At 38.7% G+C, this 20,229-nt stretch overlaps 1 protein-coding gene across 4 annotated transcripts in view; it reads right to left on the bottom strand.

Moving 5' to 3' along the window:
• The window catches only part of CEP162 (centrosomal protein 162), a 98,559-nt gene that overhangs the window by 23,433 nt on the left and 54,897 nt on the right, over nucleotides 1-20,229 (bottom strand). For 3 of the 4 annotated variants that reach the window (XM_060115159.1, XM_060115162.1, XM_060115160.1), the window contains exons 14-23: nucleotides 18,623-18,756; nucleotides 18,136-18,363; nucleotides 17,453-17,593; nucleotides 15,533-15,645; nucleotides 13,519-13,624; nucleotides 8,314-8,440; nucleotides 6,923-7,086; nucleotides 5,742-5,846; nucleotides 2,030-2,242; nucleotides 250-899 (exon numbers count right to left, since the gene is read on the bottom strand). In XM_060115159.1, the coding sequence (XP_059971142.1) occupies nucleotides 250-899; nucleotides 2,030-2,242; nucleotides 5,742-5,846; nucleotides 6,923-7,086; nucleotides 8,314-8,440; nucleotides 13,519-13,624; nucleotides 15,533-15,645; nucleotides 17,453-17,593; nucleotides 18,136-18,363; nucleotides 18,623-18,756 (1,981 nt within the window). The remainder of the gene's footprint in view (nucleotides 1-249; nucleotides 900-2,029; nucleotides 2,243-5,741; nucleotides 5,847-6,922; nucleotides 7,087-8,313; nucleotides 8,441-13,518; nucleotides 13,625-15,532; nucleotides 15,646-17,452; nucleotides 17,594-18,135; nucleotides 18,364-18,622; nucleotides 18,757-20,229) is intronic. The other variant, XM_060115161.1, reaches the window with a different exon arrangement.

The raw sequence follows: 20,229 nt of genomic DNA, 5'->3' as shown, positions 1-20,229 counted from the left end.
AGAAAGGTAAGACTGCTCGGCCCAAGAACTGGGTTGACATGAAGATTCAAGTTCATTAGAATCTGAGCTTCCAATAGGTAGAAGATCCAACTCTGAAACAGATCTGTGCTTAGCAATGTAATACAGGTTCTTAAAATTTGGTAATGAATTTAGTTCAGGGTCAAACTAATTATCCAGGGGAAATACATCTATGATTTTTAAATTTTTATCTTTTCATGTCTCCATATACTGACAAAGTCACATTTTTACCTTTTCATGGAGTTTTCAAATTGATTCGCTGCTACTTCAGATTTCATCTTCAGCTCATTCCTCTCCACAGTTAATCTCTCCAGTTCATTTTTCAATCTGCAGTTTTCTTGTGCAACCTCTGAAATATCGGAATCAGTAAAAGTATGTGGTTGGTAAAGCTTGCCCTCCAGGGTTCCAGAGGAGTTAGCATTTCTTTTACCTGGGTGCAGAACATCTTTCTTCACCCTTTTGGCAGTCATTTCCTCCCTATCCTTAGAGTGCTGATTAGAGAGCATCTTTCTCCTCTCCTTCTGAAGCCTCTCCACAGTTTTTGAAAGGTGCTGTATCTCTCTCCCCTTTGCGGCTAGCTCCTCATTGAGTCTGACCAGTTTAGCTTTAGAATGAGCCTGTTCCACCTGGAATTCTGTAGACTGGAAACCTTGATCATCCTTATCATTTTTCTTGAGCTCCAATTCAGCATTCTGATGTTTAAGAACATCTATTTCAGCTTCAAGATTTCCTACAGTGATTTGATGGGCTTCCTTAATGTCATCCAGCTCCTTCTCTAGTGCTTTAACTCTGGAGGAGCTGTCATGTTGGTTCTGGGACGCCTCCTTCAACTTGCAGGCAAGTAGCTGTTCCTGCTCATCCATTCTCTGCTCATACTGAATCTGTAGAAAAGAATTCATGTAACGACAAACCACTGCTAAACATTTCATTAGTTACCGAAGCCCTACAGTCTCCCAGGTCCTGCCTTTTCCTTCATTCAGGGACTCACCATATATTCTGATGCCTCCAAGCCCATGTTCCTTGAGTCAGTCAAATATGTTGAAGTCCTATCTTTGAAGGGCATACCATTATATATTCTCAATATATGTTATGTAATTTCCTAATTATATGTTGCTTCATAACATTACAAGTTTTTATACACCAAAACTTACTTTAACCTCACAAGCAAACCTATTATTGTGTACCCTTCTCTATGCAAACTGACACACTATACTCCCTGAGGATAAACAGGGAAAGCAGTTGGGGTTACTGATATCTGTAAGAAATAGCACATTTTCAACCTTCTAACATCAATTTAGAAATCTCATAGGAGTAATAAGTTGGCTTAGAATTTGCATACTGGAGCTTTATTATTATTAACAAAATAACCTAATAGTCTACTCTGTGGAGGGAGGCATGAAAGAGCTTTGTTCATTCAATCACTGAATGTATTTATTGCACTACAACTGCATGCCAGGAGCTGTGCCAGATCCTAGAGATAAACTCAGTTCCCGCCTTCAAACAGTTCACAGCCCGGTGAGGAGAGTGACATGGCAAATTTCAACGTCCTATGATAACTGCGATAATGGGCCTATGAACACGGTGCAGAGGGGCACCCGGGTGTGTCTGGAGGCCTGAGGGAAGGAAGGAGGGAAGATGGCACAGAGGGAGCACATTCAAGTTCAGCTTTGAGGGATGTGTGTAAATTTGGGGATAAGTGGAAGCAGGGGTACTTTGGAAGTAGGAAGAGCACATGCGAAGGCAACTGAAATGCTTGGTGTGCACTGAGCATCAGAAATGAAAGGAGGAAGTGGCTGGAAGTGAGCAGGGGCAGGAGAGGGGGGTGGGATAGGGACTGGAAAAAGGAAAAAGTTAGGTACATTTAGATAGATTAAAAGGGGGGGGGGGTTGGAATTCATTCCTCTATTTGATCTCTGCCCTCCAAAGACATACTCTTCGGTCTCATTCTAAGAAGCCCCCAGCCCCCATGGTACACCTCTGAGCCCCATCTCCATGGCTACCCAGCACTTACCTTCATTTTCTGAAACTGCTGTTCCATGGTCCGAAGGCTTTTCTTTGCTTCTTCATCTTTGCCCTCCAGATCAGCTTCTAGTTTTTTTATCCTTTTTTCCATAAACTCCACTGTATTTCTATCCACTGTATCACCAGCTGCTGATGCAGCCAATATTAAAGCAGGCAAAGAATTGGGATATCGTCTCTTTAGAATTCCTTCCATTTCCTTAACCTATTAAAATATTTTTGTATGCATGTTAAGGTCACAAATATATTAAAATTAAGCAGCTTAATGTAAAAATTTAGATTATGCTCTATCAATCATGTATAGGTTTCAAAGAGATGTTCATATCACATCTCAAGACTGAATCAAATGCACAGCAGCACAAATTAATTTCAAATTTTATATCCTATCTGATTAAAACACACTATAGTATAATATCTAATCTAATACTGGTTAATTTACAGAAATCCTCTTACGTTTATTTGAAATAGATCTTGGGTCTTCCTATTATACTAGTAACAACCAATCTTTGTGAGGACAAAGCTCTTTCCCTCTCCCTTTTTTCCACAGACACCCCTCAGATAAGTGTTTATACTGTCTACTGACTGAAAAATTACTTATCTGCACATGAATGTGCAAAGTTTTCATAATAAACATACAGCTTCCTAAGCACCTGCCCCTGCCTGCAACAATCTGCCCCCTACCCCAGCCCTCCTCCAAATAAAGTTTAATCTACTTTAAAATGACTTCTTTCAATCAGGAAGCAAAGAGGATTAGATGACATTTAATGAAGTCCTCATAAAAACAACTTTTCATTTAGTCTATTAAAACAATAACATACTACACAATCTTTCTGTAAGGAAAAACTGCACCTGGGTCCACAGAAATTAGAGCTTGATATTATATACACATACGTGTGTATACCTGCTTTTGTTTAAGGTGTTATGTTAAGATACCTTTGAAAAACATAGATTAAGAGCCTAAAACTTCGTTGAACAGTCCTCTAACCCGCGAGCATGCAATAAAATAAATAAAATAGCACCTAAGAGGTGGTCTAGTGCAGAGGTTAGAGCATGTCTGGAGTTAAGACTGTGTTAGCAGCTTTGTGACCCGTGTCAACTCCTCAGTCTATATATCTCTTTCGCCTCATCGGTAAAATGGGGAGGTAACAATACTGATTTCATGGTGTTCATATATTTAAGTGAGGCTCAGATGACATTTATCTTGGTGAAGTGCTTAGCCAAGTGCCCAGCATGTGGTGAGGGCCTGATAATGGTTTTTATTATATATGATCTGGTCCCAAAAACTACCTTTCCTAAGGCAAGACGGGTTGCTCAAAATCCTGTTTATAGACTGAATATTGTTCCTAGTAGGTACTTAAGGGTCACATCGTTTGCAAAGTTAACAGCAAATATTTCCATTCCTGAAGACTGCTTGCACATTCATAGATATACCATAAAGTGGAATACATCCAGATACAAAAATGGATCATTTCATCTGTAAAATTTTTCATTTTGCTTCCCCTGGTATTAAAAATCTAGATTAGATGTAAGCATATAAAGGTATATATATATATATACATATATAAACACACATAGATACCATGTATATTAAAAGAGACTAGATTTTTTTAATGACTTTGTTTTAACATATTTACAATTAACATATTAATTTAAAATGTTAAATAATATTTTCAATCTGACTGATATTTTGCAAAGTATACTACATTTTTGGCAGAAAATTAATTTTATTTCTATCTTCTTTCATTTTGCTTTTTAATTTATTCTTTGGTCTCTGATACCAGTGTGGCTCTTGTTGTTGTTGTTTTTTAAATCTCACTGGAAATTAAACTATGGAATATTCCATTAAATAAAAGCATGAATGTACACACACAATCGGATATTTTCACTATAACATGCATATAAATTAACACCACTTTTACTTATGTGCTATTTAGAAAAAAAGATGTTTTATTTTGCAATTAATCTATTTCAGGATATGGCTCAAACTTATTCTGAATATACTGTGATATACCTTGATTATAAAATATGTATTAAGATTTAAAATCCTTAGGATAGAAATGTTCTGTTCATGGGAACAGAATAAGATCTGAAATGTATGTGAGCAAACTATACAAAATATTAACAATATTTTAGAAAGATATAATCTAAGACAGTAAACCAATAAATTTTTAATGCAAGTGTTAGTAAAAGAGGGAGGTTACTTTGATAAAACGTTATATTTCTGATCCATATGGATCACCGTTTCAAATCTCGTTTTTAAGCATGCTTTATTTTTTACTCTCATACGTTCAGTTCTACATTATTCTCTTAAAATAAAATCATCTAGGGCTTCCCTGGTGGCACAGTGGTTGGGGGTCTGCCTGCCGATGCGGGGGGCACGGGTTCGTGCCCCAGTCCGGGAGGATCCCACGTGCCGCGGAGCGGCTGGGCCTGTGGGCCGTGGCTGCTGGGCCTGTGCGTCCGGAGCCTGTGCTCCACAGCGGGAGAGGCCACAGCAGTGAGAGGCCCGCATACCGCAAAAAAAATAAATAAATAAAATAAAATCATCTAGTGGAGAAGTGGTTCCTTTGGTCTTTCCTCTCTCACAGTTCTGGATAGCTTCTTCTACATAGGCTAATCTAAGTCTTAGGCATTGGGGAAAAAAAAAAAAAAAAAAGCCAAGCGACCTAGACTGTAGTTATTTCAGAATATTTCTCGCTCTTCAAACCACTTCAGTCCTGTTCCTTTCCTGGCCACTGAACCAAACTACCAAATCATACCTTTTAATATAACAAGTCCTGTAAAGTAACAAAGTTAATTTTTTGCTTAGTTTTTCTTCTTCTCATAAAACTGGGATGATAGGCAGTCCAGTGATGACCTCACAGTTTCAGGTTTGTGATGGAATAACAGCTGTTATTCCATCACAAAGGGTGATGGAATTCCGTAAGGGTCATGACTTGACTACAGAATCATGTTCTCTTATGAACAGGACTGGAAATTCTAATTTTGTTTTAATATTTAGTTATGAATACAAATACTACGTTATAGAAGGCTTTAAAAACATAAGGTACAATTAATATTCCAGCCTACAAAACAACTATTTCAATGAAAAAAAAACTTTATCCTAGTAAGTGTTACTATATGGGTTTTGAAAAAAGTCTTCCAGCCACAATGACCATGAAATGAGTATTTCTAAGCCTAAACAGTGAGCCAGAGCTCAAAATTATGGCCAGCTCTCTGGGAGGGGATGTTCAGTTTCCAGGGTGTTCTGCTGGACTTCCCTAGCACTACTAACATGCTCCCAACTGGAGGGTCTCCTTCCCTGCCCTCCTCTCTCACCTATCCTTCCTCAGGAGAAGGGTGCTAGCTAGCTCTACACCCAGAGTGGCAAAGTTCTGTTTCCTTCTTCCTGGATGTCAAATAGAGCTGGGATGCAAATAACCTTTCATCAATAGGTCTACCACCTAATGAGACACATTACTCTTAAAAATTCTTTATGCAGAAAGCCACAGAGTATATAAAATGATGTTGTTTACTGTGTTTTTATTGTCACTTTAAATACTGTATTCAAAGTTTAAAGCAGAGGCAGTTCTATATTAAAATGAATGAATAAAACCAAAAATTTCCAGGTTGACTACATCTTGTAGGAACTCCTGAAACAAAAGAGAAAACAAAAATGCTCTGTATATAAAATACCTTAATGAAAATTTACCCTGAACACGTACTTGTCGCTCTAGATCCTGAATTTTTTTGGCATCAGTTGCTTTTTCTTTTAAACGTATCTTCTGCTGGATGGATGGATTTCCAGATTCAGCTTTCAGTTTCTCAACCTACCAATAAGGAAAGGCCATGTTAAGAAGCATATTTAAAACACAGCAGAGAAACACCAAGAGGGAAGCATAATGGCAGTTCATTAATTCACTTATTAGATCCCAGGTAGGGCACTGTGCTGGAGATATGGAGAGCAAACAAGACAAGCCAGGTCCCTGCTTTCATGGTGCTTATATCGTAATGGAAGGAGACAGCTGAAAAGCTAATAAACAAAATCATTAAGTAAATTAAATAACTTCAGAGAGTGACAAGTACTATGAAAAAAATAAACTCAAGGAACGAGAAGAAAGAGTCAGGGGAGGCGAGACTGGTAGCTACATAAGATTAAGAGGTCAGGAAGATCTTTCTGGGGAGTAGAAATCGGAGCTGAGACTTGAACAAGGAGTGAGACACAGGAAGAAGCTAGGTCAGAGCACACTCTAGGCCACAGCAACAAGTGGAACGAGCTCGGCATGTTCAAGAACCAGAGGGAGGCCCGTGTGGTTGGGAGGAGACTGACCAGGGAGTGCAGTACGGATGGGGCTGGAGACAGGCAGGGTTCAGACCACATGGGGACCTCACAGGCTGTGCTAAGGAGCCTGGATTTACAGTTGCCCCTTGGTAACCGTGGGGCACTGGTTCCCAGACCCCTGCAGATACTAAGATCCGGGCATGCCGAAGCCCCAGGGATGCTCAAGTCCCTTGTATAAAATGGTGTAGTATTTGCCTGTAACTCCCATATACTTTAAATCATCTCTAGATTACTTATAATACCTAAAACAAGGTAAATGCTATGAAAAGAGCTGCCAGTGAACAGCAAATTCAAGTTCTGCCTTTTGAAACTCTGTTTTTCTTCCAAATATTTTCAGTCCACGGTTGGTTGAATCTGCTGGATAGGGAACTTGTGGATACAGACGGCTGACTGTATTCTCAGGCTAATCTAAAAGAGACTACACAAATAAACACAAACCAAAGTCAAACCGGCCATTTTAATGAACAGAATTTCGAGTATACTGATTTGGTGACACAAAGCCTTGAAGGAGTGTTGAAGATAATAGGGTTCATCTACAGAAATACATTCTGAAATGATCATCACCTCAAGTTTCAGCTTCTCAATTTCTTCATTTGCTTCTTTAAGCCGAACTGCATCTTTATCCAGAAGTTCCTGATTTTCGGCGTACCACTGTAATCTTTTTTGCAGGCGACTTATTTCTTGTTTATGTGCTTCTTCTAAAATTTTTATTTCATATAATTTTTCACCTATAAGATAAAGTAATACAATAATTCCATTGTAACTTTTCAAAATATGGAAATAAACTACATTGAAAGATTTTAAATGAAAACCAATGTCTCTCTAATGAAAGCATTAAGAAAAAAATAAGAGGCCAAAAACAACTGATGTATGCAAGGCTGTGTCTAGTTTAGTGTATTAGTAAAGGAGGATGAGGACTGTTCCGAGCCCAAATCCTCAAACTTGTAGCAAAGCTGGCATATAGAAATTTTTGATAAATCACTTGTTTTCCCACTGACTTTCATTATAAAAGTAAAGTTTCTTCTATGAAAATAAATGCTGGATTCAGGAGATAATAAAAATGAAGAATTCCTATAATTATATTAAAAAGTAACAATGGCAAACATTAGAGAGTGCTTCCCATGTAAGATTTTATTTAATACAACAAACATATGATGGGAACTATTGTTGTTATTCTATTTTACAGATGAAGAAAGTAAATTTCTTACAAACAGTAAGTGGATTTTACTATACACATCTTACACTGAAGATCATAATATCACAGAGGAAAGATCCTTACTTTGGCAAACAAGGGGGTCTCTGATCAACCTTTCTAGCCCTGTGTTCTGCCATCCTAAGCTGCAATCCACAGGTGTATCCAAAAACACGCTCATGAAACACTCTTGAGCGGCCCCCTCCATTCGTTTACTCCTGAATCTCTCCATCTGTCAGGACCCTCAAATGCCATTCCTCTCTGAAACCCTTATTAGCACCCTCATGTTTATTTCTAATTTTTTTAATATTAAACTTTCTTATCTTACTCTCCTTCTGCGTTCTTATCTTACTCTCCTTTGTTTTCCCTGGTGGGGCATACCATATCCATCCTTGTGTTTCTACAAACATAGTTTCTACAAACATCTGTTCATTTGGTAAATACTTGAGAGCTTATGTTTCAGACCCAGGGATAAAAAGGGAGACCGTGCCCTGGAAAGTCACAGTTTAGCTGGGATGACTGTAAACAACTAAGCTTACAATGCCATGAATTCAAAACAATCTGTGACTTTCTTTGGTCTCGCAATTATTGCTCCTAAAACCAATCAAATGCATATACCTATTAACTAATTTTTTTAAGTTTCTAAAATTACAATACACTTCAAGGAATAGCATTTTAATTATACTATCCAGTTGCTATTACTTAACTCAAGATTAGAACAGTTAGGGGTATAAAGGTAAACCGTTTCAGCTCAGACTTTTACCTGTGGCATAAGCAATCTGGTCTTTGGCTTGGTCTCTCTCTTTCTTCACTTTTTCCAAGTCTACTTCAAGAGCCTGTTTGTCCTGCTTCAGTCTTTTGATGTCTTCCAATAAACTGTTTTTTTCTTTCTTGATATTCATAAAAATACAAAAGCAAATTATTTCCAACCACAATAAATTGTGGTAGAGAGTCTCTTTCACCCACGTCATCATAAACACTGCTAATTAATTTTCTAAATTTTAGTTTGATCTTATCACCATTCCCCTCCAAACGATCACGAGCTCCCCAGAGCCTACTAGAATCAGTTCTAATCACCTAACTCAACACAGCTTCCAAGCCCTTCCACTCTGCCGTTCTCACTTCCCCTGGGTTACTCCAATACCCTCCTAACCAGTCTGCCTCTTCCACTCTCAGCACCTACAGTCTTTTCTCCTCACAGTAGCCAGAGGAACTGTCTTCAAGAGTCAGTTAATGTCCGTCTTCTGTCTGAAGCTCTCTGGTGGCTCCACCCCTCTTGGGGGAAGCCCACAGTCCTTACCATGATCTTCAGTGTCACAGAACCCAGTCGTGCCCGCTCCTCTGACACATCTCCTGCAAATCTCCCCCTCGCGCTCCACGCCAGCTGCAGAGACCTCCTGGCTGTTCTCTGAACCCACCCAGCACGTTCCGACCCCACGGTGTTTTTGCACTTACTGTCTCCTCTGCCCTCACACACCCAGATGGTTCGTTCCTTCACTTCATCAGGATTTCTGTTCAAACGAGGCCCCCAGGAAGGCCTGCCCTGATCACTCTAAAACAGCAACCCTCATCCTGGCCCCCAGGTGTGCTGCTTTTTTTTCTTCTCACACACTCATCACCGCCTGACATAAGACATTTACTTGAAAGCAGAACTTTACTTTGCTCATCCCTATATCACAAATGCAAAAAAGTGCTTGGCACATCTTAAAAAAAGTTAAATTCTCAATGTGCTCACATGCCGCACTCTCTCAACCGCCCTCATTCCTCGCCTTGCCAAAGTCATACTTATCCTTCGAAGTGTAGTTCAGATGAGGCTATTCCTGATAATCCCTGCCCCAGCATTACCACAAACTTTCAGTGTACGTCTAGCATAGCATTTACTACTTTGTTTCATACAACACTTATTTGCGTACAACCCTTTTCTCTTCATTAGGCTGAAAGCTCTTTGGGGACCAAGACTGATTTTACTACTTGTTTACTTTATGGCACCAAGCACATGGCAGGTACTCAATAAATGTATACTGAACCGAACTCATAACTGCTGGATAAACTCCTGGGGCACAGTTGGTATATTTTATTTTCAAAATAAAAATTCTTAGAAACTTTCTATCACACTACCTTAGAATCTAAAATCCAGTCTTATGAAGAAAATAAATCCATTCATAAGGGCTTGAATAATCGTGGTTCTAGCTGTATCATTTCATTGTTTAATCTTCTGTGTGATCTTCTGTGGATGTCTTTTCAGGAGAGCACTGAATTTCTACAAGGACCTACTGTGTGGACGCTCAGAGGCCTCTGCCTGTCTCTCCGACCTTTTCTTCCATCACTCTTGTCCTTACTCACCCACTTCTGCCTCAGGTGCCTCTGCATCTGGAAGGTACCAAGCCCAATCCTGACCCAGGGCCTGTGCTTCCCCCTGGCTGGAAGGCTCGGTCTTTGCACAGTGAGCTGCTGCTTCTCCTCCACTCTTGATGCAGACACCACTTTCTCAGACAGCAACTCCTTGCCCACACGGCTGACAGCTGCCTTACCCCTGCCCTGCCTACCGTTAGTCTCTATCCTTATTTTCCTCAAAGAACTTACCTCTATTTGTAACTATTTCTTGTTTACCTATTATCTGTCTTCCCTGGTAGAATACAGGTTCCTAGTGAGCAAGGCCCATGTCTGTCTTGTTTACCTACTGTTTTTCCAACTCCAGAATGATTGCCTGACTGACTGGCCGAACTGCAGTCAGCCTCATCCTCCTCTCCACCCTGGGAATCTAGAAGGACAGGGCTCAGGACCTTTGCTTTTAGTATGTGTCCATCCATAGTTTACCAAAAAACAATTCACATTTTAAGACTACACTAATTGGTATTAATTTTTAAGGTACAAATTAGACTATACATAAGTAGGTTTGATATGAATATTGTATTACAGATTTATCTCAGTATGAATTTTTTGCTCTAAAACTATTTAAACTCAGAAAACCACAGTGAATGAAAATTAACGCATGACATTCCATCTTTCAATATTTGCACAAATAAACACAACCCTAAATAACTTTTATCTTTAACACTTTTTCTTTTTTTGATTTTTTTTTTAATCTTTCTTTTTTTTGGCTGCTTTGGGTCTTCGTTGCTGCGCGCAGGCTTTCTCTAGTTGCGGCGAGGAGGAGCTACCCTTCGTTGCAGTGTGCACCGCTTCTCATTGCGGTGGCTTCTCTTGCTGCGGAACACAGGCTCTAGGCACGCGGGCTTCAGTAGTTGTGGCGCACTGGCTTAGCTGTTCCACAGCATGTGGGATCTTCCCGGACCAGGGATCAAACCCATGTCCCCTGCAGTGGCAGGTGGATTTTTAACTGCTGTGCCACCAGGGAAGTCCCTTTCTGATTTTTTTTAAGGTGTTCCCTGCCTTTGGTACTTTCACCATGATGGGTTTAGATATAGATTTTAAATTATGTATCCTGAGCAGGACTCACTGTATTTCCTGAATTTGAGAATTCATCTCTTTTATTAATTCTAGACAATTCTTAGCCATTACTTTAAAAAAATTTTTAATTACATACTACAGTATCTCACATCTCTTGATATTTTTCATTTCTCTATTTTTTTGTGTTTCACTCTAAGCTCCTTAGATCTATCTTCTAGTTTAGCAATTTCTTCTTAGTTATGTATGATTTAACTTTTCTACTTATTCTGTTTATTTTTCTCTGAATTTGCCTAGTCTGTTTTGTTCTTTCCTCACACTGAATTTCTCACTTATTTTGTATATGAAATCATTTAAAGTCTATTTCATAGTCTACTCAGTAATTTGATTGGGGTTCTAATCCTGCTGTTTATAAAATCATCCCATGCCTGCTCACGGTGGGTTGTTTCCCTGGGTTTTGTAATTCTGCATTCTGGGCGTACCGTCAGCAGGATTTTATCTGAAGGAATACCATGTGAGCTGGGTTAAGGATGGATACCCCTAAGAGTGTTTTGCATGTGTTTCTTATAGACACACTTAAGATGATCACTCACTCAGGACCACCTTTTATGCTATTTTCTTTTTCCAGTTTGAGTATGACCAAACCTTGAAAATACTGTCAATTCAAATACTAAAACACAAATGAAGGCAGTAGGGATGACATTTATACTGAACAACTAGTAAGACACTGAGCAGAGATTTTTTTCCCCCCCTCTCTATATAGAAATCAAGTTAAGACAGATAAGCTTTCTCGATATTTCAGCCCCTTCTGAAGGTGGGTGGATTTTTTCATGGACCACTGTTTTACTGAAGGATGTGGCCCTTTGAAGTCCTGGGGTCCTATCTCTACTTTGTTGTTAAAGCTCAAGGCTCGTGGTTACTGAACTGGCAGCCTAGGAGCAGTGTTTACTGCTAGGTTTGTATCCCTGTTCATTTCTTTTTTTTTTTTTTTTTTTGCGGTATGCGGGCCTCTCACTGCTGTGGCCTCCCCCGTTGTGGAGCACAGGCTCCGGACGCGCAGGCTCCGGACGCGCAGGCTCAGCGGCCATGGCTCACGGGCCCAGCCGCTCCGCGGCATATGGGATCCTCCCAGACCGGGGCACGAACCCGTATCCCCTGCATCGGCAGGCGGACTCTCAACCACTTGCGCCACCAGGGAGGCCCCCTGTTCATTTCTGACCCCTAGAGATTCCCCTTACTTTCTTGAGAGCTGGGTTATGCATTTACAAGATGTTTCTTATATTTTAGCCAGCATTTTCCAGTAATTTCAGTGGCAGTTTTAGTTTCCCATTTGTCAGAAAAAGATGTGTTCAAAGTAGCACGTTTAAAAGGTCACTAATAACAGCCTTCAAATGAAGCTAATGCTGTGCTTGAAACCTTACCATGTTTTCCCAAGCCTTCATAAACTTCAGCCATGTTAACTGCTCTCCTAACTTGCTAGTCTTTGAGGCCCACTGATAAGTGCGGGTGTCCAATCATTTATTCCTTCTTTCTACATATCTGCCTACCTATCTAATCATTCTATACATACATGCATCTTAAGAAAGTTCTCTAATGGATTCATATTTGAAGCTGTATTTTACATACAAGTCTGTTAAGCATCAATTATTGAACTAAGGCATGTTTAAAGTGCTATATAACCTAACTTTATATAATAAATTTCTAATTAAAAAGTGATATGTAATTGGAATGTTTCTAATTTACATAATCATTCAAATAGATTGGAAGGACTTTTTAGTTTAGTGCTGTGGTTCTTAATGGGAGGAAGTGGGGACAGTTGACTGCCCTCCCACAGGAGAAGTCTGGAAACGTGGCAGTGGTTTTGAGTGTCGCAGCGACTGGTGGGTGCTATGAGCATAGTTCCTGGCGACAGGAGTGATAAAAATCATGCAATGCATAGAAATGTTCTGCTTAAGATAGAATTAATCTGCCCTAAATCCCCAAACTTCTCCTATTGATAAATACTGCTTTAGAAAATTCTAGGCCATATTCTTTATAACAATTCAAATAAAGAAAAAAGTTATAGAGTAGCTATTGCATTTCACCTCTGTGTTAGGCACATCAGACACACATATTTGCAGATATAGCCTCCGCCCCCTAGAAGTGCACAGTCTGCTTGGGAAGACAGAGGAAAAGCCAACTAACTTTTTAAGGTGAATGATTATCTTCAAATTATTTTCCTATTTTAGCCGTACATTTCCAATGAGGAATTTGAAGTTAGGTATACATGCCCTAAATAAGGTTATGTCTCCAACATGGCTCCACGTGATAAATGCCTGATGAGACGTTGGATTATAAAGAGGATGCCATCTAAAACCAGCATCACATGGTCTCCTCTATAGTAAGGTCACATGTGTCCCAGTGCTAACCTTAGATATTTCCTAATTTTTAATTGGTATGAAATTTATAAGCAGATTTTATTTTTTCATAAATTACAAAAGCAGATTTTTTTTTTACACATGTAGAGATTTTTATAACAATCTTTCCTATCGCTAATGGTTAAAATCCTTATGCAACTTACCTGTGCCACCCGTAGTTCTGCTAACAGATCTGTAAAGTTCTGATTTCTGGTGGGCTCTGAATCTTCAACTACTTGAGACAGGAAACGACTTTTATGCATCTCTTCTCTGATTTATTTTGAAAATAAAATAAATATATATATTTTAAAAGGTACTCCTTTCAATACAAAATATTCAATTCTTAAAAATTGAAAACACTTCACACGTTGAAACTATGTGAGTCACTGAAGAGAAAGTTTATTTAAACTAAAGATTATAATACTAAAATACTAAGAGAGGTATACTTCATGTGAAATTTTTATGTATAATCTAAAAGAACCAAAACCCTAAGAGTACTGGTTTATTTGTAATATAAAAATATTTCCTGCCGATTCTCAGAAAAAAAAAAAAAAAAAAATCTCCCAGAAAGACTTGCTGCATTTCCCCTGTGGTGTTCTGTACTCCTTGTCACATCATTCTAGACTCCCTTCTGAGAAACACAAATTGCCAATCATACCCATGGAAACTAACAAACAAAAACAAACACAGTCTACTACTGGTACCTTAGAATCAATTTTTCTGTTTTTTTCCAGAGATATTATACAAATTTAGGAGTACTCATATGATCATCTAACCCTACTTTCTAAAGAAACCATTTATTCCATTGTGAAAATTCATTTAGAGCTTCAGGTTTGGATCCTGGAATAGATCTTCTCTTTTAAAAGCCAGGTAACATTATCAGATATGAAATTTTAAAATACTTTATTGAAGCATCTGGGAAGAAAGCAGGTGTAAATGTCTTCATGCCTCAGAACTGTGCAGGTTATCAGCCTTGGCTTGGGGTCACACTTACCAGGAGAAAGGGGCATTTTCCCCTTCCTAATTTACACGAAAGTGCCCTCACTTGCCAACCCGTGTACTTTCCGGCTTTGTCTGCTACAAGATATGCTTTTTTTCTATTTTGCATGAAAGATGAGTGTGAGCTAAGAGCAGCCCTGACTCATATGCCCTAAGTTACCTTACAAAAGAGATGGAAGAAGTATGTAAATACATAAAGCATACATGGCATTCATAGCCAAAGAAATTTCTTCTGATAGCGGTCCTATTTGAGGTTTTAGGTGTTTAGGTGAAATGATACATAGCTGGCAGTCACTTCCCAAAAGAAGACAGTACCCTAGCTTGCCCACATTTGTTGGTTCAGCTCTTTCACTTAGTGTGTTAGAGACGGATGTAATAACATCCCAAAGGCCTTACAGTCTGAAGTATGATTGATTCTTAAGTGGGTGCTGGTGCTCCGTCAGCCTGCCACGGTGAGCGCCGGTTGTAATAACTCGCAGGTTCTCCTCTGGAGAAATGCCCTTGCCAAATAGCAACCCCTGCCCCCTGGCCCAGAGGATACCCCCACTCACTCCCTGGGGCCCACCTCAGCCAGGGACTGGCTTCTTGGGGGGTACAAAAGGCTGCCCCCCACTTGCCTCAAGTAGGGGCCAACTCTGCAATGCAGTGTGTTCTCCTGAGCCTCCTGGGGAGAGCAGAATGAAGCCAGCCTCCAGCCGAAACCACGTTCTTACTTGCCTTCCCTCCTGCTACCCGCCCCCATCTCGCTTCTCTGGCTCCCCTTCTCCTGAGAGTAATCCTCCGGGAAATCACCTCCACGAGGATCCCCACCTCAGGCTCTACTTGTATGGAACCTGACCTAAGATAGTAAATAATACTGTATTTTCTCTTTACTATTATTACTAACGGCATTATTACTAAGATGTATTACCCAAGTATCTCAGGCTTAAAAGGAATATTCAATTTCCTGAAATTGATGTCAAACACAAATACGAATATACTGAAAATACTGAAGTATGTACGAGTCATCTAACACCAAGAGAAAATCCACTGAATATTAAAAATACAAAAGTTACAAAACTGTATATCAGTGTACAATTTTTTAAATTTCTAATATCCTAAATGTTTTATTAATATAACAATAAAATGCTTAGAAATAGTCCAAGGATATTTGATTTTAAGAATTTTTAAAGGACTTACTTTAAGGCAGCTAACTCGCTGAATAAACACTGGTTTTCCTTGAACATTCGCTCCTCATTTTTCTTGTTTTGTTCTTGGAGATATTTCACTTGATTATACAATTTTTCGTTTTCCTTTTTATATACGGAAAATTATGTTTTAGTTAAAAATCAGTAGTACTTACATAAGTATATCTGCTTCTAAAAGATACATCCTTTAAACATTTTTAAAAGCGTTTAAATTTCTTCAGTTTTTGAGTAAGCAAAATCTTTTTCAAACTCCTTGATTTGTCTCAGAAGAAAATCTGTTATCTGAAAACAATTCTTTCTAAAATGCTCAAAATGTTTACTTGAAAAAGAAGTTGCAAAAAAATTCCCAAAGCCGAAGAGCCCGTCATATAATGTACCGCATTTCACAGGAGTAAATGGGGGAGAGACTGCAGGAATAACCACATCCTGACTTCATGCACCAGGGATGGAAAGGCCAGAGGGACTGTTTGCACCTTCTTTTTTCCTGTTTTTGGCCTGTCTTTCTGCCGTGAGGTAATTGGATGTACCCACGGTGGGTATCCATGTTTGTTTCTGGAACTTTCTGTGAGCAGGGAGTTAGAGACTGGGTGTTTGTGGAAGATCAGGATAGAGCAGAGCAGAGACTAGACCCAGTACAGCACCTGACTTGAGCTGAAGGGGGACTCAAACAGTGAGATCAGGGGGAGAAAGTACCCATCTGTGCTTAGATGCTCTGGCTTATTAACCTCTTTAAAATCAAGAACCTGATGAAAACCACAGACCTTTGAGGATCTAATGAAAACTATGAACTGTCTCACCATGTCTGGCCTAGTGCCTGGCACACAGCCTGTGCTTGATTATCTGCAGAATTAATGAAACTCAGAAAAGTACATACATACACAGACACATACATTTTGTATTATCTTTGTGAGAGTGGGTGGTTGGCATACTCATAGCTCTGTGAAATCCTCCTTAAAACCCATGTTCTATACAGCAAGCTCAGAATGGCAGGAAAGGGTTTTGGACGGTTCTCACTAACTCTACGGTGGGATGTCCTGCAAAACCAGTACAATTTCATTTACAGCAAAAGCTGTGATCTCTGATGTGGTGATGCTTTCTCTGGATGTCCCTGGAATGAAAATGCTGGTTATCGGTAGGCTGGATGCTTAGGCTATTGTTGTCATAAAAGAAAAAGGTAATGAGACAGAAGAAGAAGGGGAGGGAAGTTAAGAAAAAGGAGTGATGGGAAAGAAACTAAGACAAGTCTCATCCTGGGGATCACCACACCTGCCCTGGCTGACTGTCAGGTCAACACCACCAACACTCCATCATCCCAGAGAACAAATGTACGGCTTCTATAGGACACACTCATTTTCTCCCATTTAATTCCATTGTTTTTCACTCTCACGGCATTGGCAATTGATTTCAGATTTATATTTCTCAATATAATATCAAAACTAGCCAATATTATCTACTGAAAAAATTATAGAAAATTAAAGAAAAAGAGGATAGTTTCTAAGGAAATATGGCTATTACAATTAGTAACATGCAGTAACTGGTTACTGTGTGGAAGGCACGAAGTGGTTGATCTGTACTGTCTTATTTTAATTTCACAACCACCTTATGAGACAGGTACTTATCCTCATTCCCACTTCACAGATGAGGAAACTGGCTGAGAGGTGAAATGATCTGCCTAAGGCTGCACAGCAGGTAGTGAAGCAAAGTCTAAAACCAGATTTTTTGAATCCAGAGCCCATGCCCTTAATCACTTTAATTCTGCCCATGATAAATGTACAGACTAGTCAAATTATTACTTCCTCGCATTGCCAGAATTCCCATTACCTGTTAAATGGACACAGAAATATTTTTAAATGCCTTATTTTTATAATCAAAGAATCTCAAGACAAACTCACTATGTGCTGAAGAGCCATACCTGTTGATATCCTTGAAGAAGTGTCTCTTGTTCTTGTATTTCTTTTTGGATTTGCTTCAATTTTTCTTCAGTGACAGGATCAGCTGTTTCTCCAAAATACAACCACCTTTGTTTTTTGTTTGATTCTTCAAAGCCACTTAACTTTGAGAACATGCAAGTAGTGTTTTATTTGGAGAAGGAAATGATACAGTGAGCAGTGAGGAAGAATAACAGAAAAATTCGAGGTACATAAACCTAAGACTGCCTTATAACCACAGTGGAATGATCATTAACACCAACTACAGTTAAACCACTTCAGTGTGCTTTGTGCTGATGGAAGTTAACTCAGAAATGCTATACAGTGTCACTTTCTGAATCTAGACCTTCCATAGCTTTCTTTCTGAAACTCTGTCTTCCATGAAGGTCACAGTGAACCAAGGGATTTGTTTTCAAAAAGGACTGCTAACAAGAAAATTATCAAAAGGAGCCAATTTCAATTTCAATTCCCCCCCCCCCGCCCCCCGCAGGGGTTCCATGTAGGCTCTTCTGTAAGGAGGCACTCTCAGGAACCATGTTCATGTTTTATACAGCAAATATATCAAGTGAAGCAGCCCCAGGGACAAGCAAATGACAATGCATTTAGCGGGGAGTACCAGTTCTTTTTTAATTAAATAAGAGGAAAAGTAGGACAATGTGTCTAGTACCTTGGCTTGTAGAATATACTTGTCTTGATTCAGTCTGAAGAGTTCCTTTTCCTGTTGTCTCTTTAGTTCCTCCATCTTGTTTTCCAGCTCTCTCTCCTTTTCTGAGAATGTGACTTTAATTTGCTCAATTAGGGCTTGGGCACCCCTCCATTTTTCCTCTGCTTCCTGAACTCTCTTAAACATAGTCAATTCTGTCTCCTTGTTCCCACCATGGTATCCTGAAGAATCCTTTAAAGGAAAAGCGTTACTTCATTATGTAGAGTTATAATATTAGGTTTGAACACAGGTGGTTAGGGGAAAAAAACCACAAAGAATAAAAATGACATAGTCAACAATGTATAAGAAGATCAATAAATTCTTGTGTGACAAGAATATCAGTCAACATAAAAGAAATTATATATATATTTCATTATTTATAATTTAGTTTCAACATATAATTACAGAACATAAAAACATTATGAATATTATTTTGAAATTCAATACCTACATTCTGAACCTGAGCACAGGAATCGGCTTCTGTAGGGCCTTCAGACTTCTTAGGAGTAGCCAGGCAACTTTCAGTTTGGGGTGCTGGTTTACCCAGAGCTGCAGGCCTGATGAGTCTTGTTCCAGATAAGATTTCTAAAGATTGTAAACAATGGATAAAAGCACCACAAATACAAACTAAGTTGAGTGTGTATTCAGCAATTATGTAACAATAAGTACTAATACAATGAGAACACTGAGACAAACAGGATCACGAAGCAGGCCGATGAGTACAACACATCTGTTTCACTGCACTCCGAACTCCTGTCCATAATCAACATTCTGCTCAAGTTGACACAGAAGGCTAAGGACACAAGATTCACGTCAAATGACAAATGGAGCTAAATAAACGTGAGGAAAATGTAGATTGGGATAATTTCAGGGTTTATTATTTTTCAGTAATTATTCTGTCAAATGTTCACAGCAGTAACAAATAAAAGTATCTAAACAATGAATCAAAGAGCAGCTGATAACTTTATGAAGCATTTTACTTCACATTAAGTGTGCTTTCAGAGCACATTTTTTATAAGTAATGTATATCAGGATATAGTATCACTGGAATAATATAGATTACATGGAAACTTTATCACAAGTAGTTTAAATCTGATTTAAAAACAAAATGATAATACTGCTATAATACCGTTTATTAAATTAGAAAAAATGTGATTAATGTATATATATTCTGGTCAGATTTTCAGCTTTTAAAAGGTACCTCATAAATCCTCAAAGAGTGGAAATAATTCTAAGGCCAGTAAGTTATTCAGTTAATAATAAAAATAAACATTTAAGGGAAATACCTAGAAGAGATCTTGAGGCCCATATTCAATTATTACAGATTCTGAACTGCACACTGAGTAAATATTTATTTGATTGCCTTAGATGTAGATGAAGCATTCGAAATTTATATTTTTAATATAATTTTTTCAAGATGCTAACTTTTCAAATGCAGAGTTTACTTTTTCATTAAAGTAAAATACACGGTCATTAAAAGATTTGGAAAATACAGGAAAGTCAAAAGAAGAAACACGTCCCCAATAGTACCTCAGCCCAATATTTCCTTCTAATCTTTTCTGGGCATGCAGGATTTTCCTTATAGAGTAGTAATCATATTTAATTGGATTGTTTGATGTGGAAGGTTTTTCTCGAGAAATGTCTTAAAGTGTTCATAAAGGAACTGTTTGTATCACTGTAAAAGCAGGCATTAATCCTTCCAGGTCACTGGAGGTGCATCAACATGGCCAACGAATGGGGTGTGATTCTGCTAGCATTGTGATTCTCCCTAGGATGTGGTGGCCAAGAGTGGCAGGTGGTTCTTGCTCAAGCTGCAGTCAGCCAGTGCTTTTATACCACAATTCTCCCTTCCTGGGTTCTTAATTTTGGTTTCTCTAAGTAATTATTTTCAATAATAGTACATGGACAGTATCTTTTCCCTTTATACCTGAAAGAAAATTTGTTTGGATACAAAATTCAAACGTGAAAAAACACTGCAGAATTTGGAACCCATGAACCCTTCTTGAAAAAACAATGGATTAAGAAAATTCAGTCAAATAAGAAAATAATCAAAATAAT

The sequence above is a fragment of the Mesoplodon densirostris genome, chromosome 12 (assembly GCF_025265405.1).
Source record: "Mesoplodon densirostris isolate mMesDen1 chromosome 12, mMesDen1 primary haplotype, whole genome shotgun sequence".
NCBI classification, from domain to species: Eukaryota; Metazoa; Chordata; class Mammalia; order Artiodactyla; family Ziphiidae; genus Mesoplodon; species Mesoplodon densirostris.
The sequence above is the reverse complement of the archived record's forward strand: the minus strand, read 5'-3'. Positions and strand labels throughout refer to the sequence as shown.